Consider the following 26,068-nt stretch of genomic DNA (forward strand, 5'->3'; position numbering starts at 1 on the left):
TATTCTTAAACCATTAAACTGCGATTAATTGAGATGAATTAGTCACATCCATCCATCTGTAACAACGACAGACTTTTACTTATGAGAGTTGTTTGTCAAGTGCTTCCACCCTTTTGAAAGTCAACCCAGCCGTGTGTGTGTCATGGGCTCCTCTTTTATGCTGTCACTGTCTGCCAAATTTACTCTCCAGGACTTTGAGGAGCTGGAAGTTTGACCACACAGCGCCGGTGAGTGGAAGTCATTTATAATAAATAAATCACAGAGGCAGGGCAGAAGCCATTTCCCCGGCTGTGCTCTTCATTCAATCTTTCAGCTCTGGAGGGTGACGACCTGCAGAACATGGCACACAACACGACTCTTTTTATCGCTGTACAATGGAGACGTAAGGTGACAGAAACCTTCTTCACTAAATAACACGCTCCTTTGTGCAGGACACGTGATCGAGAGCACAACTCTTAAAAATATAACTCACAATACTTTATTGCCATTTATATCAGTGGACAACAAGTTTACAACGTGTGAACAGTCAACTTTTCTCTCAAGGTCACTGTCTTTGGTTTCAGCTTGGGCACTTGTTTGGAGCAGGGTTTTGACGTCACAAGCTAATGGTGGCAAAGAGACGGAGGATCATAAAAACCATCTTTTATTTTTGGTTGTTTGGCTTCACTACCATGAGGACAGTGTCTTTGGATAACACAAATCTTCTCACCATGTTTTCATGAATACTTGTTTTGGCATTAAACAAAAACAAACAAACAAAAAAACTACATTTCACTTAAAAATATACAATTTAATTTTCAAGAAGCGAGTTTGATAATATTGTTTTTCAGCACTGAGACAATACAAACATGAACAATAACAAAACCTAACAGAAGGAAAAAAAAAAAACATTTTTTGCACTCCAGATTCAAGACTGCACTACAGCGCAGGAGATGGAAGAACTAGCACCTTTTTCTCTTTGAGAGAAAAGAAAATGAAATGACCTGATGTTCTTCTCTGAGGTTTCTTGTTCTCCCGTCGAAAGGCACGACCTGTGGTTCGCAACGTGTGTTGTACCTCGAAAACTTGCTCGGCTACACCTCTTCACCCTCTGGTGAGTTTGTCCGCATCCACACGGCTATGATTTCATTCATTCAGGTGAAAGTTGAAAGGATCACGCAGCCAGTTTCCAATTGAAGTGTGAAGTCGATTGTCAACTCAGCTTTTTGAATGCAGATCAAGTGAAGAGGAGGATCAGAAGTGCTCAAATCTTATTCAAAGATTCCACCAAATCCAGCACCAAAATGTGTAGCACCACTTCACCCTGGGGATTTTAGCTGTCAACAAGAAGAAGCCAAGACAGTGAGGAACCACCACTTTTCCTGCTGTGTTTTTATGTATGAATTGAGAGGCAGAATACACACATTAATGCGAGCACTCACTAGGCAGCAGCTTGTGTGATCCAAATAAATATCTTTATAAAATGGAATCGCTGAAGTGTGGATGGAGCTAATGGCAGTAAGGTCACACTCGACGTGAAGGCGGCCTCCACACACCAGGAGGAGTTTGACTAAAGAGCACCAAGTGAATCTTGAACTTGAGACACAAACACTGAACTGCAACTCAGAATCAACACAAGAACGTGTAGGAACCTGATACGTCTCCAAGGCGCTTAACCGATGTCAACCCTGCTGAGGGAGTCTAGCGCCCTCCTCTGTTTAAAATCAGCATCGCAGCTGGTGAGAAGTGCTGAGGTAACCGGAAATGACGCACACAAAAACACCTGTGTGCCGCCTCCCCCCGCAGACTGGCAGTACTACGATCAGTCACTCAAATTCGACGCCGGAATATTTGTAGGCGATCAGCAAGTTTCGAACAAAAGCTGTGGACGACAAAAGAAAACTAGAACCTGAAACGCTCAAAAGGTCGCAGTCCTTCGTGTTAATGTTTCTCAAACAGCACAAAAAAAAATGGCGACAACCGCCTCCTTCCCCAGTGTTGGGAGGATCACAACAGAGAGGCGAGCGGGACCTTAGACCACCGTGAAGGCCATCTTTGTCCATAAACTTTGGTATCATGGATACAAATTTTGGTTACTGCGTTTTCATTCAACATCGACCCCCAGCATATATATATATATATATATACCAGGAGGCTGTGGTCCAACCTCTGGTCACCTCTCTGCTGGTGGACGGACGAGTGCTAGTCAAGGATGGTGCAAGAGGAAGCGTTGTCGGTGGGGTTGAGGGCAAAACAAATCACACACAACATGATCATATTAGAAGGTTAACAGTAACAAAGTGGTAGTTGGGCTGATTGTCTCAGTCTTGCATAGCCCTGATCACCCCACGTGGATGGAGACAGTCCTGCGGGGCACTGGAGGGTAATAAGAACCAGGCTTTAGGCATCAGTCCAGGACAGCTTCGGGTCGCACTCAGATCTCAGTGCAGGTGGATGTGGAGCTTGATGCGCAGAGCATCTCCTATTTCACCCTGTAGGTAGTCACTGTCATGCTGCTCTTCCAGCTGGTGCCGCTTTCGGGGCCCGAACAGAGGAAGGCTGGCGATGTCCAGGCGGTAGGAGCCCGGCGCCGGGGGCCGCTTGCCCAGTCGCAACACGCTCTTCCCGTCGCGACGCTCCAGCAGGCGGAAGTGCTCGTTGGCGTTGCCGTGGGTGATGACGTAGCGGACGTGATGCTCCAGAGGCTGCAGGGCGGGCAGCAGCTCCAGCAGAGGCTCCTTGTTGAGCAGGGAGGCCAGAGAAACGTTCATGGGGATGGAGTCCTGGATGTCCACGCTGGCCAGACTCACCGCCGGCTCCTGCAACAAAGAGGCTTGGACATTAGATCGCAGAAACGAAACAAAGCTCAGAGACGTCTTCAGGCACCTCGTTCAGATCGTTTCTGTCGGTGTTGCGTCGGTGCCTTCCGTTCTTTCCTCCTCCGTTGATCTTGCACTCGTAGCAGGCCTCAGGAGACAGACCGTCCTCGTCCTCTCCACCCTCGAGGGTGAACTGACCCGGGAAGCCTGAGCCTGAGATGCAGTGACTGGACAGGAAGGAACATCAATTTTTTGTTACAACCACAACTCCTGCTCAAAACAGAAGAGTAATGAAGAAGAAACAGAGAGAGTGGGTAACATGGAATGAAACATGGAAGAAAGACATCATAATATATACTACTAAGCGCAAATAAAAAGAACAAGGAGCTTTATGTTAGTGACTCATGCAGATAGAAGATAATAAACCAGTTCTAGGCCGCTGATAATGGCAAGTCCTGACAAGTCTCACCCCTGGCCAGCTCTGTAGAAGCCTCCCGGGCAGCCGCACAGGTATCCTCCATCAGTGTTGGAGCAGCCATAGATGCAGGGGTTGCTGCCCTCGGAGCACTCGTTCACGTCCTGGCAGCCGCCGGCAGACTGCTCAAAGTCAAAGCCGGAGGGACACACGCACTTGTAACTGCCCAGTGTGTTGTAGCAGGACGCTGAACCACACATGGAGCCGGACTGACACTCGTTCTCGTCTGCAGAGGAGTTAAAGAGTTAGTCACCACATAAAAATAACACCTTAATGTGTGCATGTGTACTCACCCACACACTGGTTCCACTGGTAGTGCTGCACGTAGCCCTGCGGACAGCCGCAGCGGAAGCCTCCCATCATGTTCTGACAGCCGTGCTGGCAGCGGTGGTTGCTGCTGCACTCGTCCACGTCTGAAACCCAGATTTTCACACGCTCAGCTCATCCATCCTACTGTCACTGGCCTCACGCCAGGTCACTCACCCTCACACTCCAGGCCGGTGGTGTCCAGAGAGAAGCCTTTGGAGCACTCACAGTTGAAGCTTCCGGGTGTGTTGACACAGGAGGCCTGGGAGCCGCACACACTGTTCTGGCTCATACACTCGTTGTTGTCTTAAAAAAAAAAAAAACAAAGCGTGATGGACCTCTGGACGGATGAATCCATGATTGATTCATATTTTGGATGCTCTGCTCTCACTGACCAATGCAGGCGGTTTGATGCTGAGTGAATCCGGGAGGACACTTGCAAGTGAAGCCTCCGATGGTGTTGACGCACAAGAACTGACAGTTGTGCTGCTTTGTGGAGCACTCGTCCAGATCTACGAGAGAAGACAGGAGTTTCCGCTTAGGTGCCATCAAGACCTGCTCACGAGCGCATCATTGTATAATACTATATATCTATATATATATAGATATATATATATATATATATATAGTAGGTGGCAGGCTGGGCTCACACTGCCGTTTCCCAGCAACACACAGGTTATTGCACCTCTGCATCAACACTTAGACATAAGTAAAGCTCAGTTTATACTTGACTGAATAAATAAAACATAGTTAAAATGATGCACAAACAAAGGAAAAAACTGCAAATCGCTGGAAGAATGAAGTGAGGATGGGAGTCACAAAACCACGCAAGATAGAAAATTCATCTTCTTTTTTCATCCCTCCTTCTTCACATGTTCTCGAACAGTGATTCCTAACTATAGGACCGGGTCCATGGTTGTGCCGCGAGCAACTCCTTTGGGTCGTGAGGGCCACGAGATGCTCAGTTTTAATACATTGGCCACATATGGTGGCAGTAGTGAGTCACTGAATTGACTTGACAGCTGCAACTCTGTGATAGTTAACAGCTATGGAGAAGTTCTTGAAAAGAAAAAATGATGAACAAAGTGAGGCTGTTCATGAAAGCACCTGTCGAAGCAGTTTTGCAAATGTATTAGAACATTTTAATGAAATAATTTCATTTACACTTTACTTATATCTCCTTTGGAGTTTATAATTTGTTTTATTTTATGATATTTAGACATGGTTTTATTATATTTATTTTATTCAGCATTTTATTCAGTTTTTCCAATTCTCACAACAGTCTGCATCAAGTGTATTTTTTTTTAATTCTTTAGTAAATTTGATGAATATGACTTGCACTTGCCTCTGCTGCTGGTTGGACTTTTCGATGACAAATATTTTTGCGATGATCACATGGTTTCACGTGATTTCACAAGGTTTTGGTTTGTTTACGTGTAAGTCGATTAAATATGGTTATTGATCACAAATGAAATCAAGAGTCATGAATTAGTTCTGTTGAATGGGCCATTTGTCCTGGGGAAGGTGGGCCCCGAGATCAGAAAGGTTAAGAACCCCTGAACTAGACGACTGAACCATGTGGTGCATTAACTATCCAACCGTCCAAATTACCATCCGCTTCCTGCTCTAATGATGAACATTCACATGAAACTACTTCCATCATTCTTTACACTTGTAGCATGTTCTAAAGTTCTAAAGGTGGAGAACTTGAGGCACCCTAGTCCTTCTAGTACTTCTTTGCTCATGGTTAGTGAGCTCCCAACCCTAAACAGTGTCTTCAGAAAAATAACAGTAGAGAACTCCCATACCTTTGCAGGTCTTTCCGTCGGGCTGCAGGCTGTACCCTCTGGGGCAGGAGCAGAGGTAGCTGCCCTCAGTGTTCTTGCACAAGAAATTGCAGGGCTTGGGCGACAGAGAGCACTCGTCCATGTCTGCGGTCATCAAACACGTGATTCAGCAGGGCAACTCAGCAACACAAGGTGACAACGGCTGGAGATGACACGCACCCACGCACGATGTAGCTGTGTAGTCTGCCTTGTATCCGATGTTACAGTGGCAGCGGAAGGAGCCGATGGTGTTGATGCACTGACCGTTGCGACACAGATCTGGCATCACCTGGCACTCGTTGATGTCTGAGGAAACAAACCATGTGTTAAGTTGGTAAAAGACATGTCTTCATGTATATATATACATACATATATATATATATATATATATATATATACTGTATATATATATATATATATATATATAGCTCTTGCAGGCCACAAAAAAATGTTTCATCAGGCCATATTTGGATTTTGATATTTGAAGTCCAAATGTAGTGTGAAAGTGAAAACGTCCACCACTCTAGAGTGATATTTGTCATTGTCTTTGTGAAGTCTTCTTCTTACCTCTGCCGTCTGTGGTGTAACCAGGTCCAAGTGGGCACATCCTCTTGTACTGCACAGTACCTGGGAGCGGGCAAAGCTCACACTGCGAGCCCCAGCCTCGGCCCGTGTTGCAGCAGCACTCCGATTTGGTCACGCTGTTTCTGTTGGTCGACGATTGCTGGCACATGGTCTGCAGGACCTCAGTGTAGCAGAAGCCCTTCCTGTTGTCTGTTGGACACAGAAACGTGAGTTTGGAGTCTATGTTTTAGACACTCCTGCTGCTAATGGCTTCTCACCAATGCACTCGGTTCCGGTGGAGCTTGGCTCGAAGCCGTCGTTGCACTCGCAGCGGTAGCTTCCTACCGTGTTGACGCAGCGGCCGTTCTTGCAGATGCCAGGCTTGGCACGACACTCGTTGAGGTCTGGAATTACACACGCACACACGATAGAGGAGAGGGGGTCAGAGAAACTCTCACATTTCTATGGGAGCTGAAGCCGACTCACCCATGCAGCCCTCTCCGTCGGGGCGCCGCTGCATGCCAGGTGGGCAGATACACATGAAAGTTCCGATCAGGTTCTTGCATGTCATCCCCTTCGACTCACAGTCGTCCAGACCCTCAGAACACTCATCCTGATCTGGAGGATGCCAGAAAACAAGTGTCAAATAAATAAGGAAGTTCAGCGCGAGGTAAATGAATTTCAGGTGTCCACACCTCTGCACATGCGTTGGTCGTCTCTCAGCACGTAGCCGGCGGGGCACATGCACTCGTAGGAGCCGAAGGTGTTGACGCAGCGGAAGGCACACAGCAGAGGGTTCTTGGAGCACTCGTTGACATCTGCGGGCCAGAGAAGACACTTGCATGTCAGAAAAGGTCAGAACTGGGGTGACTTACGTAACCGCACGGACGGGCTGACCTTCACAGGTCATCATGGGTCCTGGTTCGAAACCTTCCTGGCATGAGCACTCAAACCCGCCGATGACGTTTGTGCACGTTCCATTTCCACACGGGTTTCCAATGGAGCACTCATCCGCATCTGCGCAGCATTGAGATTTGTTTGGGCAAAGACACTTCCGGACTCACTTGGCATGAGAGGCCCGAACCGTGGCCTTACCGACACAGTTGACTCCGGTGTAGTCAAGGTTGTATCCAAAAGGACATTCACAGCGGAAGGAACCATCTGTGTTGATGCAGATTCCATTCTGACAGATTCCAGGGTTGTCCAGACACTCGTTCGTGTCTTGAAAAAAAAAGAAAAGATTGAGAACACTGTTGGACACAAACGTCTCTAGCTGGAGGGGGTGAATAGTTCGCCATGACATTTGTGCAACATGTGTTTATTACTAAGCTGAGCAGGGGGGAACATGCCGCTGCCTTGATCCATAACTGTGCACATTCCTAATGAATACAAGAATAAATCAGCACTCACCCTCTCGAGCGTCTCCAAGTCCCGGCACAGCGCCGTGGCCGAAAGGACACAGAGTGTCGAAAGCAGCTGGAGACAAATTCACATTTAAATAAAGGTCAGGATCATTACTGTACAAATGCCACAATGTTTCTTAATTACAGTTGTATGAGTGTGTGTGTGTGTTACACACCCTCGCCCTCTCGTGGACACAGTTCACACGGGAGTCCCCAGCCCTCCCCCAGCATCTTGATGCAGCAGCACTTGGCTTTGGTGAGGTTGAAAGCCTTCGGGACAGAACATTTTCCTGCCTCGAATTTGGTGAAGCAGAAGCTTTCTCTGGTGTCTGTCGGAGGAAAGAAATTGTTTTACATACGCCTGCACTTCAAGGAGTCACACTATACACTGTGGCTGTTGAAGAAGTAACAAATAAAACATGGCCTTAATAGGATGGCTTGCAAAATACTTGAGTAAGAAGGGTATCACAAGTTCATAATAAATAAGTCATAGCATGTAATTATTCCATAAAATAGCTTGGATAAATATTAATTATTTTAATACATTTTTACCAAAATAGATATAAAAAGAAACATAGATGTTTTGAGATTTTTCTTGGCTATTCTTGTTTGAACTTTTTAAAATAATCCATCTTTCACAAAAAACCATAAGGCGCTACTAACGTTTTCATCTTTGAGTTTGCATTCGCTACTGCCATCTGCTGTTCTAAAGACCTCATTGCGATAAAATTTAAAAGCTTGAAGAATTACTGTTGATGTAGAGCAAAAATACTAGGTAAAATATTTAAAATGTATTCTTTTAATGAATAAATATGGGTGGAATTGAGTGGCTTTGTACACGCATTGCTTTCTAGTCTAAATATTCATGACTGTTTTGTTTTTCGTTATAAGTGACGTCCATTATGACCGCAGAAAAACAGGTGACACATTTAATAAATGAATGAATTATAATAAAGAGTAAAAGATCTTCAGTCACCATAGCAGCGCCGCTTGTTGTCTGAGAGTACGAATCCAGGCTGGCAGGTACACTGGAAGCTTCCGGGGGTGTTGGTGCAAGTCCCGAACTGGCAGATATTGGGTTCCACCTCACACTCGTTTATATCTGGCAGGCAAAAGAAGAGGAGCGGTGAGATGTGTGAACATTGACCTCATTTCCGTGAAAGGCCAGACTTACCGATGCACTGATCATTTTGAACCTCATACCCTGGAGGACAGATGCATCTGAAGGAGCCATCCAGATTCTGGCAGGTCCCGGGTGAGCAGGTCCCCGGCAGACTCACACACTCGTTGATATCTAGGGCCAGGATGAGACATTGGCGTTTGCACGAGCGGGAAAGCTCCTAAACTCCAGGGGACCTACCAACACAGTTCTTCCCATCTGGAGTGTTCTCATAGCCCTCGAGGCAGAGACACTGGAAGGACCCGACACCGTTGATGCACTGCCCGTTCCTGCAGACCTGCCCCTGGAGGGCGCTGCACTCGTCGATATCTGTGAGAATCAACAAACAGCTTCACCACATTGTATTTCCCCTCAGAGAAATATGAACCTGACAAATGAGGTTGGATCCATACCCATGCAGTCGTTGTTGTGAGTCAGCTCAAAGCCGGGGAAGCAGAGGCAGTTGTACGAGCCCACTGTGTTCTTGCAGGTCCCGTTACCACACGGCTGTCGGTCACACTCGTCGATGTCTGAAGCAATAGTTCTGACACTTAGTTTGGAACCACACCCAGGAGCCGTTTACAACAGAGGGCCCGGTCTCTCACCCATGCACATGGTCTGGTCTCCCGTGGCCTTGAAGCCGTTGTGGCAGACACAGCGGTAGCTTCCTTGTGTGTCGATACACTCGCCGTGGCTGCAGACATTTGGAATCTCCAGACACTCGTTACGATCTGACAAAGGAGGGACCGCAAAACCATGAGGGCCAGAGCTGAAACTCAAGGACTCTTGAGCTGTTTACTGACACATATATCAACAATATGGTGATATGTGAATCTAGAAATGCACACAACAAAAACCCCTACTGTCAGTGATAATAGTAAAAATGTTTTATGTTGCATCAGTGTGAAATCTGTTCTCACCGATACAGGCTCCGCTGGGGGACAGTTCAAAGCCCGGTGAACACTCGCAGCGGTAGCTCCCTGGAATGTTGATACACTTGGCATTGCGCTGGCACAGGTTGTCACCACTGTTGCACTCGTCAATATCTGGAGAAGAGAAAGTGATTGAGGAGATATTGGAGAATATAGGCGGTATTTGCCTTTTTTTCAACATTTTGTCTTAAATAAATGGATATAAAAAATAAATAATGACAAAGTTAACATAGAAGGGTTATTCATGGTTATGTTTTTGGGAATTATTGTAACTCAAATTGGTCACAAGATGCTCCAGAAAAAAAACATAAGAATCACAATTCTACTCATCAACAACAAACTCTAGTTGGCTTTTATAAAAAAAAAAATGTGATTTACCTTCACAAATGAGCAGAATGTTGTTGTAGCTGAAGCCCATGGGACATTCACAGCGGAAGCTTCCGATTTGGTTGATGCAAACTCCGTTGGCACAGATGCCTGGGATCTCCCTGCACTCATCAATGTCTGCGCACAAAGCGACCAACGTTTAAAAACCAAGACCTAAATATGTTTGAGGTGAATTTTTCTCACCGGTTGGTTTGCCAGTGTGGATGTCGATGATGAAACCAGGCGCCAGGTTACCACACAACAACTGGTACTCAGCTGAGACGGAGAGGAGAGAGGGGCGTTAACTACAAGCTTCTCTCTGACACGGTGAAGAGGAGGTCACTCACGGGTGGCAGGAGTCGGACAGGCCTCGCACGGTTTGTTCCAGGCCTTCCCCACGTTGTAGGCGCAGCAGCACATCTTCTTGGTCATGTTGAAGGACAGCTCGTTCTCACACGTGTCGTTGAAGTTGCGGTAACACACACTTTTCCTCATGTCTGCAGAAAGAGTGTGCGGTGTGAGGAACACAACCTGGCAGCAGCTTTGTGATACAGGAGACGGTCCTCTTACCCATGCAGTTGTTTCCACCGTTGACCTGCATGTACTCAGGAGGACACACGCAGGTGTAGTTGCCCAGAGTGTTGTAGCAGGTTCCAGGTCCACAGATGCCAATGTGGGTTGTGCACTCATCGATGTCTGACATTGAGAACAACAATGAGAACACAGAAAAAGATGGAAGCCTCTGGTGCGGTCACGTCCGTACCTTCACAGATGCGAGTCTCCTCATTGAGATAGTATCCAGCTGGACATTCACACTGGAAGCTGCCAAAAGTGTTCACGCAGTTCCCACCCTGGCAGAGACCCGGCAGCTCCTGGCACTCATCGATATCTACAGGAATACACGACTGTATTCATGCCCACGTTTATTTACAGCGGGATTCAGCTGACTGAGCTTTACCTTCGAGAAGGACGGTGATGGGATTCGGTCTAAATCCTTCTCCTCCTGGACAAAGGGTCTTATACTCGGCTAAAGAGAACAAGCACAAAAGTTAACTTTAGTCCCGTCTATATTCAGGGTCCAGTTTCAGCCTTACTTGAGTTGGGGGCGGGGCAAAGTTCACAAGGGTTTCCCCAGGCCCCTCCCAAGGAGCAGCAGCACGACGCCCTGGTGACGCCGACGCCAATCTCTGCGCTGCAGGAGATCCCGCCATCACCACGGGCCAAAATGTCCAGGAAGCAGTTTCCAACTCGGTTATCTAGGAGCAAAACACACAACGTCATTCAAACAACCACATTTAACTCTTTCTGCTGTGCAGCTGGTCAGGGTTTATTTAAATTTTACAGCTGGAGAATTGTTTAAAAATGTGATATGAATAGGTGCTTATGAGAATTTAATATCAATCATCATTACTCTTTTTGACAAAAAAATGGATTTTTCACATTTAGATCACAGTAAAAACTGAATGAGATGATGAATTTGAACCATTTGACTTATTTAGAATTTGTTTAGTTTATTAGTTTTAAGTGTGACTGATGCACAAAAAGGGGGAACGGCAGTCCAAAACTAACTAAAACAGAATCACTTTTTGACTGTAAACACACCACTTTTTTTTACTTGCTTAGTGAACACACAGCTCGCACTGCTCTCCGTCATTATGCATTTAATCTTTACATTTTATTTTTTTTAAATCACAAGCAAATATGATCCTCCATTCTCTGCCTTCACATGGTGTTTGAATTCCCTATACTGGATAACCTGAGGTGGCAAAGGGTTGAAGACTCACCAACACAACCCACACCAGAGGGATTGTGCTCAAAGTCAGCCGGACAGTTGCACAGGTAGCTCCCGGGTGTGTTCACACACAGGCCATTGATGCACTTCACAGGGTCGGCACACTCGTTGATGTCTGCAGGAGGATGTTAGGGGTGAACACAACAATTCCAGTTTGCAAATATCCATCTGTGACGCTTCACACTGACCAGTGCAGTTTCCTCCACTGCGATCCAGCTCGTATCCATCATCACAGATGCAGCGGAACATCCCAGGAAGGTTCTGACACGTTCCAAACACACAGATGTTCTGGAAGTTACACTCATCGATGTCTGTGGGGAAGAGGAATGGTGAGCTGTTTACACTGCCGCTGTAAAACTATGTCACGTTCCAGAGACAAATGAGCACCTTGGCAGGCCTTGCTGTCCTCGGTCGGCGTGAAGCCCATCTCACACTCGCAGCGGTATCCTCCCGGAGCGTTTAGACACTGGCCATTCTCACAAAGGTTCACATTATCCGCACACTCGTCCATATCTGAGAAGCACATCACAGGTTTGAAGTCAACAGAAGCACAAAGGGTCAGGTTGTGAGTAGGAATTTTCCTACCTGAGCAAGAGAAGCCGTCACCGTTGAACCCTTCCTTGCATGTGCATCGGTAAGACCCAGGTGTGTTGACACAGTCTGCATTGATGTTGCAGTTGTGGTCTTCTGCCAAGCACTCATCTTGGTCTGTCCATTGAGAATTCAAGGTCACCGCGACATATTTCAACATGACGTGGACAGGGAAAAGTTTGATACTGACCGATGCACTTGATGCCGTCTCCCTCCCAACCGTCACGGCAGCGACACTTGAAGCTTCCAGGGACGTTGATGCAGGCCGCGTGCATGTCGCAGTTGTGAGCTCCGATCTCACACTCATCGACATCTACAGAGATAATGGAGATTTATGAGTTCTGAAATAATACAGGCAGTAGTGACGATTGAGTGAGTTATTGTGTGGACCTGTGCAGCCAGTGGATCCCTTCTTGACAAAGTATCCCAGCTGACAGTGGCAGATAAAGGAGCCCTTTGTGTTCTCACAGTCGCCGTGGAGACAGATGTTTGGGTTCAGATCACACTCGTTCACATCTGCAGTAGAGAGAAGAGTGTGTCAGTGTCGTTGCCATAGAGAGAGGACTGTCAAAAAAAAAAACAGTGGAAAACAAACTCACCGATACAAGTCCTCATATCCATGGATGCCATGAAGCCATCGTAACAGAGGCAACGATATTCACCAGGAATGTTGGTACACTGGCCTCCATCACAAATATCAGGGGTCTCCTCGCACTCGTCGATATCTGAGAAAAGTTGGTGATTTAAATGTTCAAATCATGACAGAACATGTGGTCAAGTTACCTGAGCAGGTTCTGAGGTCCGGCATGAGAGCGTAGCCCTCACTGCAGCTGCACTCGTAGCTGCCTTCCGAGTTGGTGCAGTGAGTCTCACAGCCGCCGTTCATGATGGTGCACTCGTCGATATCTGGAAACACGTGAAACATATTTGTCAATTTGTGTGCTAATTTGAACCAGCTGCATTTCTGCTCCACTCACCAACACAGCCTTGCCGATCCGGTGTTGCCTGGTAACCGGTGTCACAGGAGCACTGGTATGTTCCCGGCATGTTGATGCACTGACCGTTGCGGCACAGGTTGTCGCTCAGCTGGCACTCGTTCACATCTGGGGAAAAGAGTTTTTAAGGATTAAAACTGAAGAAGGACGAGATAACAATGTGCGCCAACCTTCACAAGCCGATCCGTCGTTGCTGAGCGAATGTCCCGGGGGGCATTCGCACTCGTAGCTCCCCTCTGTGTTCAGGCAGGTGCCACCACGACACAAGAGCGGGTTCCTCTCACACTCGTCGATGTCTGGTAGCAAGAGAAAACTAGAATGAAGCGAAGCACGTGGCTTTAATAAAAGTTGAGCTGAGAGTAAGACATCGTACCCATGCAGTTCTTCATCATCATGAATCCACTCTCGTAGCCTTCAAAGCATTCGCACTCAAAGCTGCCGGGGGTGTTGACGCAGGTGCCGTGGCCGCACAAGTCCGGGGAGATTCGGCACTCATCAATATCTGCGACACAACCGGAGGTGATGAAGATGTTTTTTCTGTCAGGGGCGCTTCATTCTTACCAGTGCAGTTTCTCTCCTCAGCAGTCAGAGCAAAGCCATTGTTGCAGCGACACTTGAAACTGCCGATGGTGTTTCGGCATGCGCCATGTGTGCAGAGACTCTGGAAGACCTTGCACTCGTTCACATCTGAGGACAAGATCAGGATTCAGGTCAAATACATTGTTCATATCAAAGCTCGATAATACAAAGCTCGTGAGTTCTTCAATGATTCAATCAAAGTCAAAGAAACCGGTGCCCTTTGCATCTGGTACATTTCATGAGCTCTCAAAAATGTGTTTAGAAAGTCTTGTGAATTACATACTTCTCTTCTTTTTAAACTAAAAGGAATTTAACTTAACTTACAATCATGATAATGACACAGTTTTACATGCCATTAACAGTAACAGGCAGCTGATGACATCACTCAAAGTGAGTGAGGCAGTTCCCACAAAATTCCGTGTGACTTATTGCTCCTTTTGACAGTTGTGTAAGGTGCATTAAGCTTAACCTTATGACCCCTTAAGAGATAAGAATGTTACTTGATGGAAATCTGAAACCAATAATTTCTTTTTTATCAGTTTGAGGTCATGTTTACGTCAGGAAAATGTATTCACCTTGTCTATAATCTGCTACGGGTTTTGCAAGACATTTGTGTGTTACGAAAGATGACAAGAAAAATGGCACCATATTCATTGAATATTGCATGTAACATTGTCAAGGTTTACGAATGGTAACGCTGGGAAGTTACCTTTATAGAACGGTCGGCCGGTTAGAATATCTCTGTTGGCGAACCCTGGGCCTCTGGGACAAATAGCTCTGTACTCAGTAGAACCTGGTTTGGGACACTCCTCGCAGTCGACCCCCCAGGCGGCTCCCACTGAGCAGCAGCACATGTCCACCCGGTATCTTCCTGGCAGCGGTTCTCCGCAGTCATCCTCATGCCACTTCATGTAGCACTGCTCACTGCGCATATCTGCCAGGAAATGCGGATGAAATGTTGGTCTTTGATGTTGGCCGATAGAGAAGACACCTCTAGGTTACTCACCCACGCATGTGCGGCCGGTACTGTCCAGCGTGAGACCAGCGGCACACTCACAGCGGAAGGAGCCCTGAGTGTTAACGCAGCGGCCGTTGGAACACACTCCAGGGAACACCTCGCACTCGTTGATGTCTGACAGCAACACACACACACTCGTTGAGATATTTTATATCACAGAGAGGACAATACATCTGTATCTGGGAGCCCACCTTCACAGACGACTCCCTTCATGCGAGCAAATCCACGAGAACATGCAGTGTCTGTAGGGCCAAATCAAAATATGATGAACATTAGCGCTGCCTTCCGTCACAACCATCCTGAAGTATTCATGCGACGTACCGATCTCGCAGGGCTCACAGGGGCTCCCCCAGGCGGCTCCCAGTGTGGAGCAACACTCTGACTTCAGTGTGGCCCCGTTGATGTTCACCTCACAGCGATTGTCCTGGATGGTCAGCCAACATGTGCTCTTCATGCTGTCTGTGGAGTCACAGCAAGTTCTGTTTCACTTCTCACGTGGGAATAGGGAAGGGTAGGGGGGCAAAATCCAACCGCCAAGTCATATTGTAACGCCAAGTCAAAACTCATTTAAAGCGTGTCAGAAACTAGCTCACCAGCAAGTCTGTGTCAAGTGTCAATAGCATGACCAACATAGATTTGTGTTGAAGTTTTTCCCTTCTGCTAGCAAGTGGAGACTCTAAATATCAAGAATTCATCTGGAAAATTCCAGGGTGTTGCAAGAGAGATGGGAAAGGTGATTGAGGTTGGGTTTCAAGAAGAAAGCCAGACGGTCTCTGTTGAGGCTGCACTGAGAAGCTAAAGTTAGTCCTGAATGATTCAAACAGACACAGATATCAGACTCTGTGTAAACAACCTTGTTCTATCAATGAACACCATCTGCTGTGTTCAATAAATATGAATATTTGTGTTTGTAAGTTTGACACCACTGATCAAATGTAACTACTTGTGATTTAATATCTAGAATTATTGAGTCTGGAAAACGATGCCAGGACATGAAAGGCAGAATCAGATCCACCAACAAGACCACCCAAATATGAAACCACTAACAATTTCCTCAAAGTTTGAAACAGACAAAAAAAAGACACAAAGTCCTGACACAATGAGCTCATACAATATAAACTGTTCATTTAATGACTCAGTCTTGTTTCCAGTTGCAACAAAAAATCTGCCTAGCTCTTCATCTCATTCCCAAAAAGGAACAAAACATTGTGTTTTTCACTAATCTGAAGCCGATGGTGAGTCATGGTGATATCCTGCTTTAATACAAGTATTTATAATAAATCGACCTAATGGGACTCCTCACTAAACATCTGAGGGTCATTACAAGACTTCTGGCCGGCCTTGTTTCCTAAAATGGAAAGTACATTTCTTTTGAACTGCAGTATCAGTTGTATCCTGTTGATGTCTCAACGCATGTAATCATCAGCCCTGTAATTTGTGCCAGGCGACGTCTTACCCACGCAGATGGTGTTGGTGGAGTCCAGCTTGCTTCCATGACTGCACTCGCAGTTAAAGGACCCGACCACGTTGCGACACACGCCGTTGATGCACGGGCTGGACTCGCACTCGTTGATGTCTGCAACACGCAAAGACACACCTGAGGTCAACCTGGCTTTAATGGGTCACCGTCGCTGTTTATTTGAAGGCAATCTGTTCCGCGTCCTTCCTCCGTCCACATGTTTACTGGAAACTCAAGGCGGAACATCTGGCAGTAATGACATGTTCTAATGACCACGGCTCTTCAAACAACGTGTCCATTTGTGCGTCAATGTTTGTCCTCACCTTCACATGTCTCTGAGTCAGGTTTGAAGACGTAGCCCTTGGGACAGGAGCAGCTGTAGGAGCCGGGAGTGTTTCTGCACAGGCCGTTGTCGCACAGCAGTCGGTTGACCAGACACTCGTTGATGTCTGGAGAAAGAGGAGTATCAATAAACAGGTAACCTCTTGTTTCTGAGATAATATTATGCCATGGGAGGCTGAAGCAACTGAGGAGTCTCCAAATGTTTTGAGCAAGTTATATCAATCTGTTATGGATGCACAGGATGTTCTACCCAATGTTTCTTAGCTAAGAACACAGCTTAAAGGATTTCAGTTCTTCAGTGAACAAATTCCATTCATTGTCAAAGATAAATTAATATTTATTTCAATCCCACATCCAACATACAAACAATCTTTCATCATCAATTTGTTCTGAGGGATCAAAAAGGTGCAGAGAAAAGAACAATTTTGCCACTTTTCTGTCCTACACTTCTGTTATTACATAAAGGTCTCTGCTTTATTCCCTCCACCAAGGTTGTGCTGGTTTGTTTTCTTGTTTGTGATCAACAGAACTCTAAAAGTTGTGCTCAGAAATGAATGAAACTTTCAAAACTTGTCAGAAAAGAAATAAGAAACTGACGTTCTAGCCCTGCCAGAAGATAAAATAAGTTTGTCTGTTTGTGGTCTACTGGATGTGAAATGATGTAACTCATCTCAGAGCCAGTAAAGTGTGATGAGACATGTCTCATCATCGCAGTAGAAACCAGAACCATCTCAGCTAGTAGCAAGTTTTAAAACCTGATATTAAGTCAGAGGAGTTGCATCATCTCCAGTTTGAAGGTGGAGTGCTAACCAGTAGGCCGCCGTATGTCCATTTTTTATTCAGTTTTTCTGCCAATTAATGAGAGTAACTTTCAGCTGTTTTCGGCTAGTGTTGTATGCACGGGCAGCCTAATGGTCTTCTCATCCTTGCTGTCTTCAGCAGCAGGGTTGTGAGAGAGACTCACACTCAAATGTGTGAGACAGCACCCCCGGTTGATCCTCCTTATAAAGATTTCTGACTCATTTTGCCAACAAATGCCTCCCTCAATCCAGCATAGGTGAAAGTATTGTCCATCGAGGGTAAGCATCTTACAATTCAAGAAAAACTTTCCACCCTTATAGTGTGTTCAGGATGTCTTCTATTAACTTTGGGTCATCACGACCAGCTAAAGCCAATGAAAAGTTACTTACCGACACAATTTTTGCCACTGGTATCGGACTCGTAGCCAATGTTGCAGATACATCTGTAGCTGCCTCTGAGGTTCTCACAAATGCCGTTCTGACAAATGTCTGGATCCAGAGCGCACTCATTGATGTCTAGCGGAACACATGGGAGGCGTGTCAGCACTTTGAATAAAAACTGTTCTACCAGTCACACGGGAGACAATGGTACTGACCTCTGCCGTCGGCTGTAATACCGATACCACTGTTGCACACAGCCTGGAACTCAGCTGAGCATAAAAGACACGAGAGTTGAGGGATTTTCTGGAAAACGTCAACATTTAACAGAGATTCTACCTGAGTTCCTTGAAGGGCAGGGTTGGCACGGCTCTCCAAACCCGTGGTCAGGACTGGCGCAGCAGCACTCGGACTTGGTCACAGCACCGGGGAATGGTCTGGAACACGTGCCCATCTTAATGGCGCCATAACAAGTCGTCCTCATGTGCGTGTCCACACAGACTCGGCCGTCCACACCGATGGCCAGGCCCGGCGGACACTCACAGCGGAAGGAGCCGTCTGAGTTAATGCAGCGGCCGTTCATGCAGATTCCAGGTGTTTGACACTCATCGATGTCTGAGGAGGGAGGATACATTATTCACGTCAATCACCTTTGATTCAGGAGGGACAAATACAGTCAGTGGTCAGGGTAATAATAAACACTGACATGTGAGATTGATCATAGATCTTCATGAAATATGAAGGCGATAAACACAAACGTCACATATTCTGCCAAAAAGAGACTTGAATAAATGGGGAAACAAATGATAGCTCGATCAAATTTAGAATCAAATAAACTGCTATGCAGATTTGAAATCTAATAGTAAAAAAAGTTGCATACATATTTTCAGTATTTCAACAATTTATTTCAGTACGATGTCTGCCACCTTATTTAAATTGCATCACCTTCAACCTTTTCCTGCCCGTGGAAACTAACAATTGCAGTTCAGTCCTTATTTCTTTGTGATTGTTTTTGAAAGGTTGTAACTAACATTTAGACATTTGACGTCATTATAAACCCAACATTTCAAGCCAACAAAGATGACCACATTAATGACCCCAAAGCATGCTGGGATACATCATATTTTTCAAACGTGTGAGGGGAGAAGCCACTCTTTTATGATTTGCTAAGCATTTGTAATAACAAGAGAAGTTGAAGTGATTGTCAGCATTTTTGTTACAACACAACTCAATAAAACTGAGTTGCAAACGCTCATAAATGTTTAGGTTGAAACCATACATGTATAAGTCGGGGAAAGAGGTCCCCAGCCTCATGTTTGAATGCTTGAAATTGAATGTTTTCTGAATACAGTAGGTGCTCCGCATTAAGGAACCGTACGTTACGGCGCTCTGTTTCTCATCACCTGTGCAGTAGCGACCATTAGCTGCCAGAGAGAAGCCGGGTTTGCAGATACATTTGAAACTGCCGTCCTCATTGATGCACATGCCGTTGAGACACATGTTGGTGTTCGCACATTCGTCGTGGTCTGAAAGCAGAAGAAATTTCAGCTGGAATAAAAAAATAAATAAAAATAAACATGAAGTATTACTCACCAACACAGTTCTTCCCATCACTTGTGAGCTCAAAGCCGGCGTTGCAGATACACTGGAAACTTCCTTCCGTGTTCACACAGCGGCCATTGCGACACATGACCCCATTCACAATACACTCATCGATATCTGAAAAGACCAGAGCAGCACATGGAGCAATGGGGATCACTTTAAATGCTGCTGACACAACTTGCTTGCAGACATTTGAGAAGAAAGTCGCCCACCAATGCACGCCTGTTTGGTCGGGGTCCCCTGGTAGCCCTCGCGACACTTGCAGTGATATGATCCAGGTGTGTTCACACAGTCTCCATTGTTGCAAGGGTTGCTCACACACTCATCCACATCTGTGAAGAGGAGATAATTCCTTCATAATAACCATGACTAGTTTGAAACCTAGTTCGCATGAATACAACAAATCAGAGCATGTTTTAATCACCATTCATTTTATTCATTTACTTTCTTTTTTGAAATTGAAAATGGATCCTCTACCATCATTCTGACCGCCGAAATGTCAATGAGACACAACTTATGATGAACAACATTCTCCTGGTGTGAAACATGTCTACATTCTTGTAAACAGGAGATGGCAGTGCTGTGCGTGAATTTCACTGCGACTGTTATGAGAAGGAGCACAGCAGCCCAGATGGAATGGAAGACAGGCTTCTCAGTTTCTCACCGATGCATTCACTGCGAACGTCCTGCCGGTAGCCCATGTTGCACTCGCAGCGGTAGCTCGTGGGTGTCGGAATGCAGCGTCCAAATTGGCAAAGATTGGTGAAGAACTTGCAAACATCAATGGTGTCATTCACAGAAACGGTGCCTGGTGACAGGATTAAAACAGTGTTCTTCTCAGGATCGCCAGTGATTTCTGTGTGTGCAGGATGGGCAGGTGCGTAACTAAACTGACCAATTTGCTGATGGTTGGGTCCGTTCGGGAAGTGGCCACCATTGAGACCGAAGCTGCCACCGTTCCCGTTACCACCGGTGCCTCCGTTGCCGTTACCATTGGGCCCACTGGGGAACTTAAAACCGTGGTTATAGCCATTACCATTGGTATTAGGGAAGTAGCCATTTGGGTAAACTTGAGGGAGGCCGTGACCCTGAGGAACACCGACAATGCACAGACGTCGGAATTCATCTGGTAGAAGAAGAGAAAGACAAAACATCTTCTGTTAGGTGTGGTACAATATATTTGATGGTACCATGTTTCCACAGTAGAAAAAGTATTTATTTTTGTTTTCAATCTAATAACAGGGAGTTGACTTGAGTTTCATACTCACCGGATCCCCTGACAGGGCACATCTCAGGGATCTGTCCTAGAGCCCAGCAGCGGCCACTGTCACAACAGCACTGCATTTTTGTGAACTTTCCAGTCAGCTCTGCTGCACAGCGTCCGTTAGCCAGCGCAGAAAAACAGGTACCAGCACGTTGGTCTGCAGGAAGACAGGAAAGCATTATTGTCATTTATCCATGCTACAAAGAGAACGTAGCTAAAACAAAGCAGAGAGAATGTAAATCTTATTTTTTAGTCAATATCTGACCGTAGTGTGGTAAATGCAGCTCAGGACAGCAGAGAAAAACAACGATGACAGTCACCATGACCCCTCTACATGTGACTGGATGGTGATCTGCACGCATTCCAGCAAATCTGACCCGAGAGCAGCAGAAGTAGCTCAACATTATAACTACATTTCATTGATTTACATTTTGAATCACAGCAAGACTCACGCCAATATTTTCTCTTCATTGGCATGGATGACTATCTATCGCCTCAAGCTTCTCTTTCTTTCTTTCTTTTGCAATCAAAAACACTTTCAACATTCCATTTATCAGTTACAGAAAGCATAAACACATTCAGACCAAACACTGGCACCTGGGGGACACAATAAACAACAAAGAACAATGAATATTCCCAAAATTTTTCCCACAATTCATTTATTTAGAAGCCTCAAACCTTTCATTTGTGTTTAACCATGTACTATATTTGGGTCAAGGTGGTAGGAAAACGCGAGTAAATAAAAGATGACACAGGCATTGTGGTAAAGAAAAGTAGCATTGTTAAATGTCATTATTAGCATTGGCTTCACCATGGAGGTTATGTGACCACCACTGTTTATCTATCAGTGTGTCTGTGAGCAAAACAATGGTAAGCAGATAAGCAGATTTCACTAAAACTTTCAGGAAATGCTGATCATCGAACAAGGAAGCAGTGATTTCTTTTTTGTTTTTTTTTATATTCTCTTCCATTTCAGCAAGTAACGTTGGGTGACAAGCACAATATGAGCCTAAATAATTGCTTTGTCTTCGGTTGGAATTATTGCCACCAAAATACATCAAAAAATAAATTAATTAATTAAAATAAATAAATAAATAAATAAATATGTGTGTATATATATATATATATATATATATATATATATATATATATATATATATATATATATATATATATATATATATATATATAATCAATTGGGTGAAATTTAGTATAAGTGTGTGCTGTAGATATCAAAGGTACTAAGTACTCAACTAAGGTGACCTCCATATATAAGTAAGGCTCAAGAGTTATGGAGTTATGTTAAAAATGTGGTGACTTCATGAGCACTTTTTCCATCACTGACACTATGACGGCGGGAAAACAGGTTACAGGTAATAGTCCCATGGAAAGTCAGTCAGACGGTGACTCCATGGTGGGTGGGGAGGAAGCTTTTTTACGAGCTGGTAGTGAGAAAGGTTGCCTGGGGTCTCGACTTACTGCAGGTATCTGGGGGTTTATTTGCGACAGTTAGCTGGGTCAGGGCCGGGGAGTGGTCGGTGGAGGTGGGCAGAGAGATCATGTGTAAATGGAGAGTTTGTTGATCTTGAAGTGAAGGCCAAGAGATAGCCTTCTAAGTGCTTTTACAGACCAAAAAAAGCACTATTAAGGGATTTTTTTCCTCAAAAAGCACTCAAGTCGATTAACACACTAATGAGCCAGCAGTCTGGAAGGAATCAGTTCCATGTGGAGCAATCCTGGCCAATCGTCCAACAGAGGGTTTGTCTGAGTCGGGGGAACTTGTACAGTATGGCACGCAGACACGCATGCAGTCGCTTGCAAGCAAGTGTGTAGCGACAAATCCACACCTCAAATTCAAACTCTGAAGTTCAGAAACCCAGCGTTGGGATGAGGAGAGCTGGAGGCATGACGACGGAACGGGGAGGGCTTTACTGAGGAGGAGGATGAGGAATTAAATTGGATCCAGACGCACAGTTGCGTTACTCCACGTCACAAGCATATGCTTTCATTTGGTGAGGTGTTTTCACAGACTGACTGACTGGACAGGTATTCTGTTTTTCAGCTCCCACCGTGTGGCAGGGCATTAGGGCTTCACCGGGCCACTTCTTCCACAAAGAAGGGAACAAACACATAGTACAGTCGACAAGTGCACACTTGATTTGGAACAGCAACAAGCCAAAGAATCCCCTGAACTATTTGTCAAGATTAAAACAGCATACAAATGCAACTTAACTGTCCTCTTCAATGCTCAAAGAATAACTTGCTCCTTCAGTTTATGACTAAAGAGATCTGTTGACAACAATGGTGTGCTGCAAAAGACAGTGGCTCCAAGTGCAGTTCAAATGCTCTCTGTGGAGCTTTAACATATCTACAAATGTTTGTTTCCATTTTAATATCAACGTTGGTAATGCTGGCTTTTGCAGGAGGACAAAAGAAAGGCCTGTGTTGAGAATTTGGCGAGCATTCTCGCCTTGTGAATTATTCATATAGACAAAGTTTTTCCCCCCAAAATTCATGTTAAAATATTCATTCATGCATTATTCATCCTTAAGTCAGCTAGTTTACATCAATTGTGGAACTCTAATTTGTGATTCTGGAGAAACTCAGTCACTAGCAGTTAATTCTACTTGCTTCCCCCTAAATAGGCACAACCCAAACACGAACAATGAAATGCTGACTGCACACTTTTCTTCACTGCTTCAGCAATTCAACATTCCCCAATCTCTGCTCACCACATGCACACCTTCTTTTGGTAAATTGTAATAAATACTGTAGTAATAAAAACAACTGTAGGTCACATAAACATGTTTGCCTAGTTGTTTTCCTGTTTTTACTCTTTTTTTACCACCTTTATTCCAATAAAGGGAAAAAAGATCCTCAATCCTGTCTCATAATTTAAATGTTATTTCAGATCTTCTCTGACAGACAAGTGCTAGTCGGTCTATAAAAGAGCGATTGATAGCAATGTTTTTGCTTTACATTCGCCTCTTTAAACCGGACCACATGAAGGTACTTTGGAGCTAAGCTGCACCCGACAGGCAGCAAAGCGCTGCTACCTGTGAAGGAAGCTGCCACCTGCAGGTGAGACTCCTTCTCTTCAGTAAGTCAGATAATCTCCTTTGAAATAGAGAATCCCTCATGATGTTGTTTTATTTTCATGGGAACAGTTCTGTTTAATTTAAAACAGGCTCGCTTATTTTTTATTTTTTTACATTTGGATGTTCTCTTTTGCTCTCACGTCAAACAAACAAAATGAATTCCACATTTTTTATTATTTGAAAAGCTTCAGCAGCACACAATGCTTTAGGAGTTTTTACTCTACACTTAAAAATAAACATGCAACTGAATATGAAAAGCAGAAAGCGGTGTCCTCCTCCTGCACCACAACAAACATATTGAACGTGCCTTTCATCAGTCCAGGGTTGAGCTAATGTAGTTGTGAATGAGCGAGCATCAGCAGTTAAGGTGCATAAAGAAATGTAGGCCGTACTATGACCATGCAGTAAAGGAGAAATTCAATCGCCAACATCTGTCTCAACATCTCGATGTTTAAGTATAGTTGGAGCTCTCAGCGGGAGACTTAAAGAACCAAACCCTCGCTGTCAGTTTCTGTAGGGGGAAGGACTTGAAATAATATGTTGCCACCTGGTCCTGTTTCACTGTACGTACAAGCGCTGCGATGATAGCAGCAGTTTATTAACACCTGCTAGTGTTTCATGGGCCATGTCAGTGAGGTATGTGCGGCGCACATGCCACCTTATGTGCGTGAATGAGTCACAGCTTCTTTATTGCTCCAAAAGCCGGAGCATTTGAGAGAACGTCAGCACTCATTGAGTTCAGATTTGGAGTCCAGTTTGGCCCATTAAAGCGTCACTTACACTGGATGAGAAAGACACCGACCAGATGGGAGGAAACTCATTGATGGGAGAAAAGCGAGAGGCAGCTTTGGAACGTCCCACTCACCCACACATCTGGATCCATCTGTGCTGGTCATGAAACCCCGCGGACACGTGCACACGTAGCTGCCGGCCGTGTTGGTGCACTCTCCTCCGTCGCACACGCCGGGGATGGTGCTGCACTCATCGATATCTGCAGAAACAGCCACAACATCTAAACATCTGGGAAATGGGATTACATCAGCGCACACAATTACTTACAGCTTCACCTCTGTGGAGAGGATGTTAAAAGTGAAGCAAACCTGAGAAGTGGAATGAGATCATCACCAGAGTAAAACCTTGACTCTGCTTCATCTTGTGAAAGAGATGAATATGGCAGATACAAACAAGACTATTATGGGCCATGCTCAAGGGCAGGGGTGTCAAACTTGATCACACAAGGTCTCAAAATCTTAAACATAGTCCAAGATGGGAACAGCAAATATGGGTCTATAGAGAAACACTTCACTAGCTACTCTGAAGACCTACACTCAATCTCAGATTTCCCTGTCATAATTTTAGATTTCATCCGTTTTTGCTTCAATCATCCGAGATGTCCACAAGAGGTTAAAGGTGTCTGTAAGTGTCAGTTACATTGCATTCTGTTTTAAAAGCCCTTTAGTTTTGAGGTGATACTTACTAGCTTCTTGCCGGAAAGTTTGTTCTATATGCTACTGGAGTCTCCAACATCAACACTACATGCAACATCGTAACCTCGCAGGCAGAGTTCTGTCAGTTTTATTTTGGGGCTAAATTATGGCTGTTCCGCTTCATGGCTAGCATAAGATCCACATCTGATCATTTTATGGGGCTCTCCATCACGGTCTCAGCTACAGTCATGAACGGTCCACAGAGCGTAGCATGGCAAGTAGCAAATGTTCTTTTCACCATATTCAACATCTGTCTTTCTACATTCTCCGCAACAATTTGAGACTTTTGTCGTGGCAAGAGCTAAATATTTTATTATGAGGCCACCGTAATTTATAAATACCGCTGGAGTTGCATAGTTGCACAGTGTGTAGTTGAAGTTGAATTGGTCACAATTATTCTTTAAATGTGTTGCATCTTTTCAGCACTTGTTCTTTTTGAGATCCCATTTTGGATGGGATGTTCAATCCTGTCAAAGGCACTGGAGAGGAAGCGCTGGAAAACACTCATGTCGCCCTTTCACATGTTTACGCCGCCTCTCTTTAGGCCAAGACCAGCAGTGATGACATATGCAACCCAATGTTTGAACTCCCACCCTGGTTCTCATGGCTGTGTCTGGAAAACAATGACGTTTCCATAAATACATATCAGAGTCCTTTTCTGCATTTTAGCAGCGTCATTATTCTCAGCTTGGCTACGCCCGCATCCTATGCTGACTTTATAAGCAGGAAAAAAAAAAAGATTCATGCCGCCTTTTACTGCAGAGTGGAGTCTGTGTCCCTGCACCAGTTTCCCTCATTATCCTTAAACCGTGGATTCCCTGATTGCCTCCAATC

The 26,068-nt window shown here is 45.1% G+C and overlaps 1 protein-coding gene across 3 annotated transcripts in view; it reads right to left on the reverse strand.

Annotated features, from left to right (window-relative positions):
* Positions 1 to 489: 489 nt before the first annotated feature.
* Positions 490 to 26,068, reverse strand: part of fbn2b (fibrillin 2b) — a 75,270-nt gene continuing 49,691 nt past the window's right edge. For all 3 annotated transcript variants that reach the window (XM_053877248.1, XM_053877240.1, XM_053877257.1), the window contains exons 9-65: positions 24,613 to 24,738; positions 20,654 to 20,806; positions 20,281 to 20,511; positions 20,050 to 20,193; positions 19,598 to 19,717; positions 19,377 to 19,502; positions 19,187 to 19,309; positions 18,123 to 18,398; positions 18,002 to 18,055; positions 17,796 to 17,921; positions 16,587 to 16,712; positions 16,261 to 16,380; positions 15,126 to 15,263; positions 14,996 to 15,046; positions 14,793 to 14,918; positions 14,496 to 14,720; positions 13,769 to 13,894; positions 13,581 to 13,709; positions 13,378 to 13,503; positions 13,190 to 13,315; positions 12,996 to 13,118; positions 12,812 to 12,937; positions 12,603 to 12,728; positions 12,403 to 12,525; positions 12,207 to 12,329; positions 12,009 to 12,134; positions 11,810 to 11,932; positions 11,614 to 11,736; positions 10,924 to 11,085; positions 10,788 to 10,856; positions 10,593 to 10,718; positions 10,400 to 10,525; positions 10,177 to 10,326; positions 10,034 to 10,105; positions 9,842 to 9,967; positions 9,452 to 9,577; positions 9,137 to 9,262; positions 8,945 to 9,061; positions 8,733 to 8,861; positions 8,547 to 8,666; positions 8,349 to 8,474; positions 7,549 to 7,701; positions 7,380 to 7,445; positions 7,065 to 7,190; positions 6,867 to 6,986; positions 6,665 to 6,787; positions 6,456 to 6,587; positions 6,248 to 6,373; positions 5,973 to 6,179; positions 5,586 to 5,711; positions 5,388 to 5,510; positions 3,975 to 4,091; positions 3,757 to 3,885; positions 3,567 to 3,686; positions 3,268 to 3,499; positions 2,866 to 3,025; positions 490 to 2,798 (exon numbers count right to left, since the gene is read on the reverse strand). In XM_053877248.1, the coding sequence (XP_053733223.1) occupies positions 2,421 to 2,798; positions 2,866 to 3,025; positions 3,268 to 3,499; positions 3,567 to 3,686; positions 3,757 to 3,885; positions 3,975 to 4,091; positions 5,388 to 5,510; positions 5,586 to 5,711; positions 5,973 to 6,179; positions 6,248 to 6,373; positions 6,456 to 6,587; positions 6,665 to 6,787; positions 6,867 to 6,986; positions 7,065 to 7,190; positions 7,380 to 7,445; positions 7,549 to 7,701; positions 8,349 to 8,474; positions 8,547 to 8,666; positions 8,733 to 8,861; positions 8,945 to 9,061; positions 9,137 to 9,262; positions 9,452 to 9,577; positions 9,842 to 9,967; positions 10,034 to 10,105; positions 10,177 to 10,326; positions 10,400 to 10,525; positions 10,593 to 10,718; positions 10,788 to 10,856; positions 10,924 to 11,085; positions 11,614 to 11,736; positions 11,810 to 11,932; positions 12,009 to 12,134; positions 12,207 to 12,329; positions 12,403 to 12,525; positions 12,603 to 12,728; positions 12,812 to 12,937; positions 12,996 to 13,118; positions 13,190 to 13,315; positions 13,378 to 13,503; positions 13,581 to 13,709; positions 13,769 to 13,894; positions 14,496 to 14,720; positions 14,793 to 14,918; positions 14,996 to 15,046; positions 15,126 to 15,263; positions 16,261 to 16,380; positions 16,587 to 16,712; positions 17,796 to 17,921; positions 18,002 to 18,055; positions 18,123 to 18,398; positions 19,187 to 19,309; positions 19,377 to 19,502; positions 19,598 to 19,717; positions 20,050 to 20,193; positions 20,281 to 20,511; positions 20,654 to 20,806; positions 24,613 to 24,738 (7,778 nt within the window). In that variant the 3' untranslated portion in view covers positions 490 to 2,420. The remainder of the gene's footprint in view (positions 2,799 to 2,865; positions 3,026 to 3,267; positions 3,500 to 3,566; positions 3,687 to 3,756; positions 3,886 to 3,974; positions 4,092 to 5,387; positions 5,511 to 5,585; positions 5,712 to 5,972; positions 6,180 to 6,247; positions 6,374 to 6,455; positions 6,588 to 6,664; positions 6,788 to 6,866; positions 6,987 to 7,064; positions 7,191 to 7,379; positions 7,446 to 7,548; positions 7,702 to 8,348; positions 8,475 to 8,546; positions 8,667 to 8,732; positions 8,862 to 8,944; positions 9,062 to 9,136; positions 9,263 to 9,451; positions 9,578 to 9,841; positions 9,968 to 10,033; positions 10,106 to 10,176; positions 10,327 to 10,399; positions 10,526 to 10,592; positions 10,719 to 10,787; positions 10,857 to 10,923; positions 11,086 to 11,613; positions 11,737 to 11,809; positions 11,933 to 12,008; positions 12,135 to 12,206; positions 12,330 to 12,402; positions 12,526 to 12,602; positions 12,729 to 12,811; positions 12,938 to 12,995; positions 13,119 to 13,189; positions 13,316 to 13,377; positions 13,504 to 13,580; positions 13,710 to 13,768; positions 13,895 to 14,495; positions 14,721 to 14,792; positions 14,919 to 14,995; positions 15,047 to 15,125; positions 15,264 to 16,260; positions 16,381 to 16,586; positions 16,713 to 17,795; positions 17,922 to 18,001; positions 18,056 to 18,122; positions 18,399 to 19,186; positions 19,310 to 19,376; positions 19,503 to 19,597; positions 19,718 to 20,049; positions 20,194 to 20,280; positions 20,512 to 20,653; positions 20,807 to 24,612; positions 24,739 to 26,068) is intronic.

This window comes from Synchiropus splendidus, chromosome 1, assembly GCF_027744825.2.
Source record: "Synchiropus splendidus isolate RoL2022-P1 chromosome 1, RoL_Sspl_1.0, whole genome shotgun sequence".
In the NCBI taxonomy this organism is placed as follows: Eukaryota; Metazoa; Chordata; class Actinopteri; order Syngnathiformes; family Callionymidae; genus Synchiropus; species Synchiropus splendidus.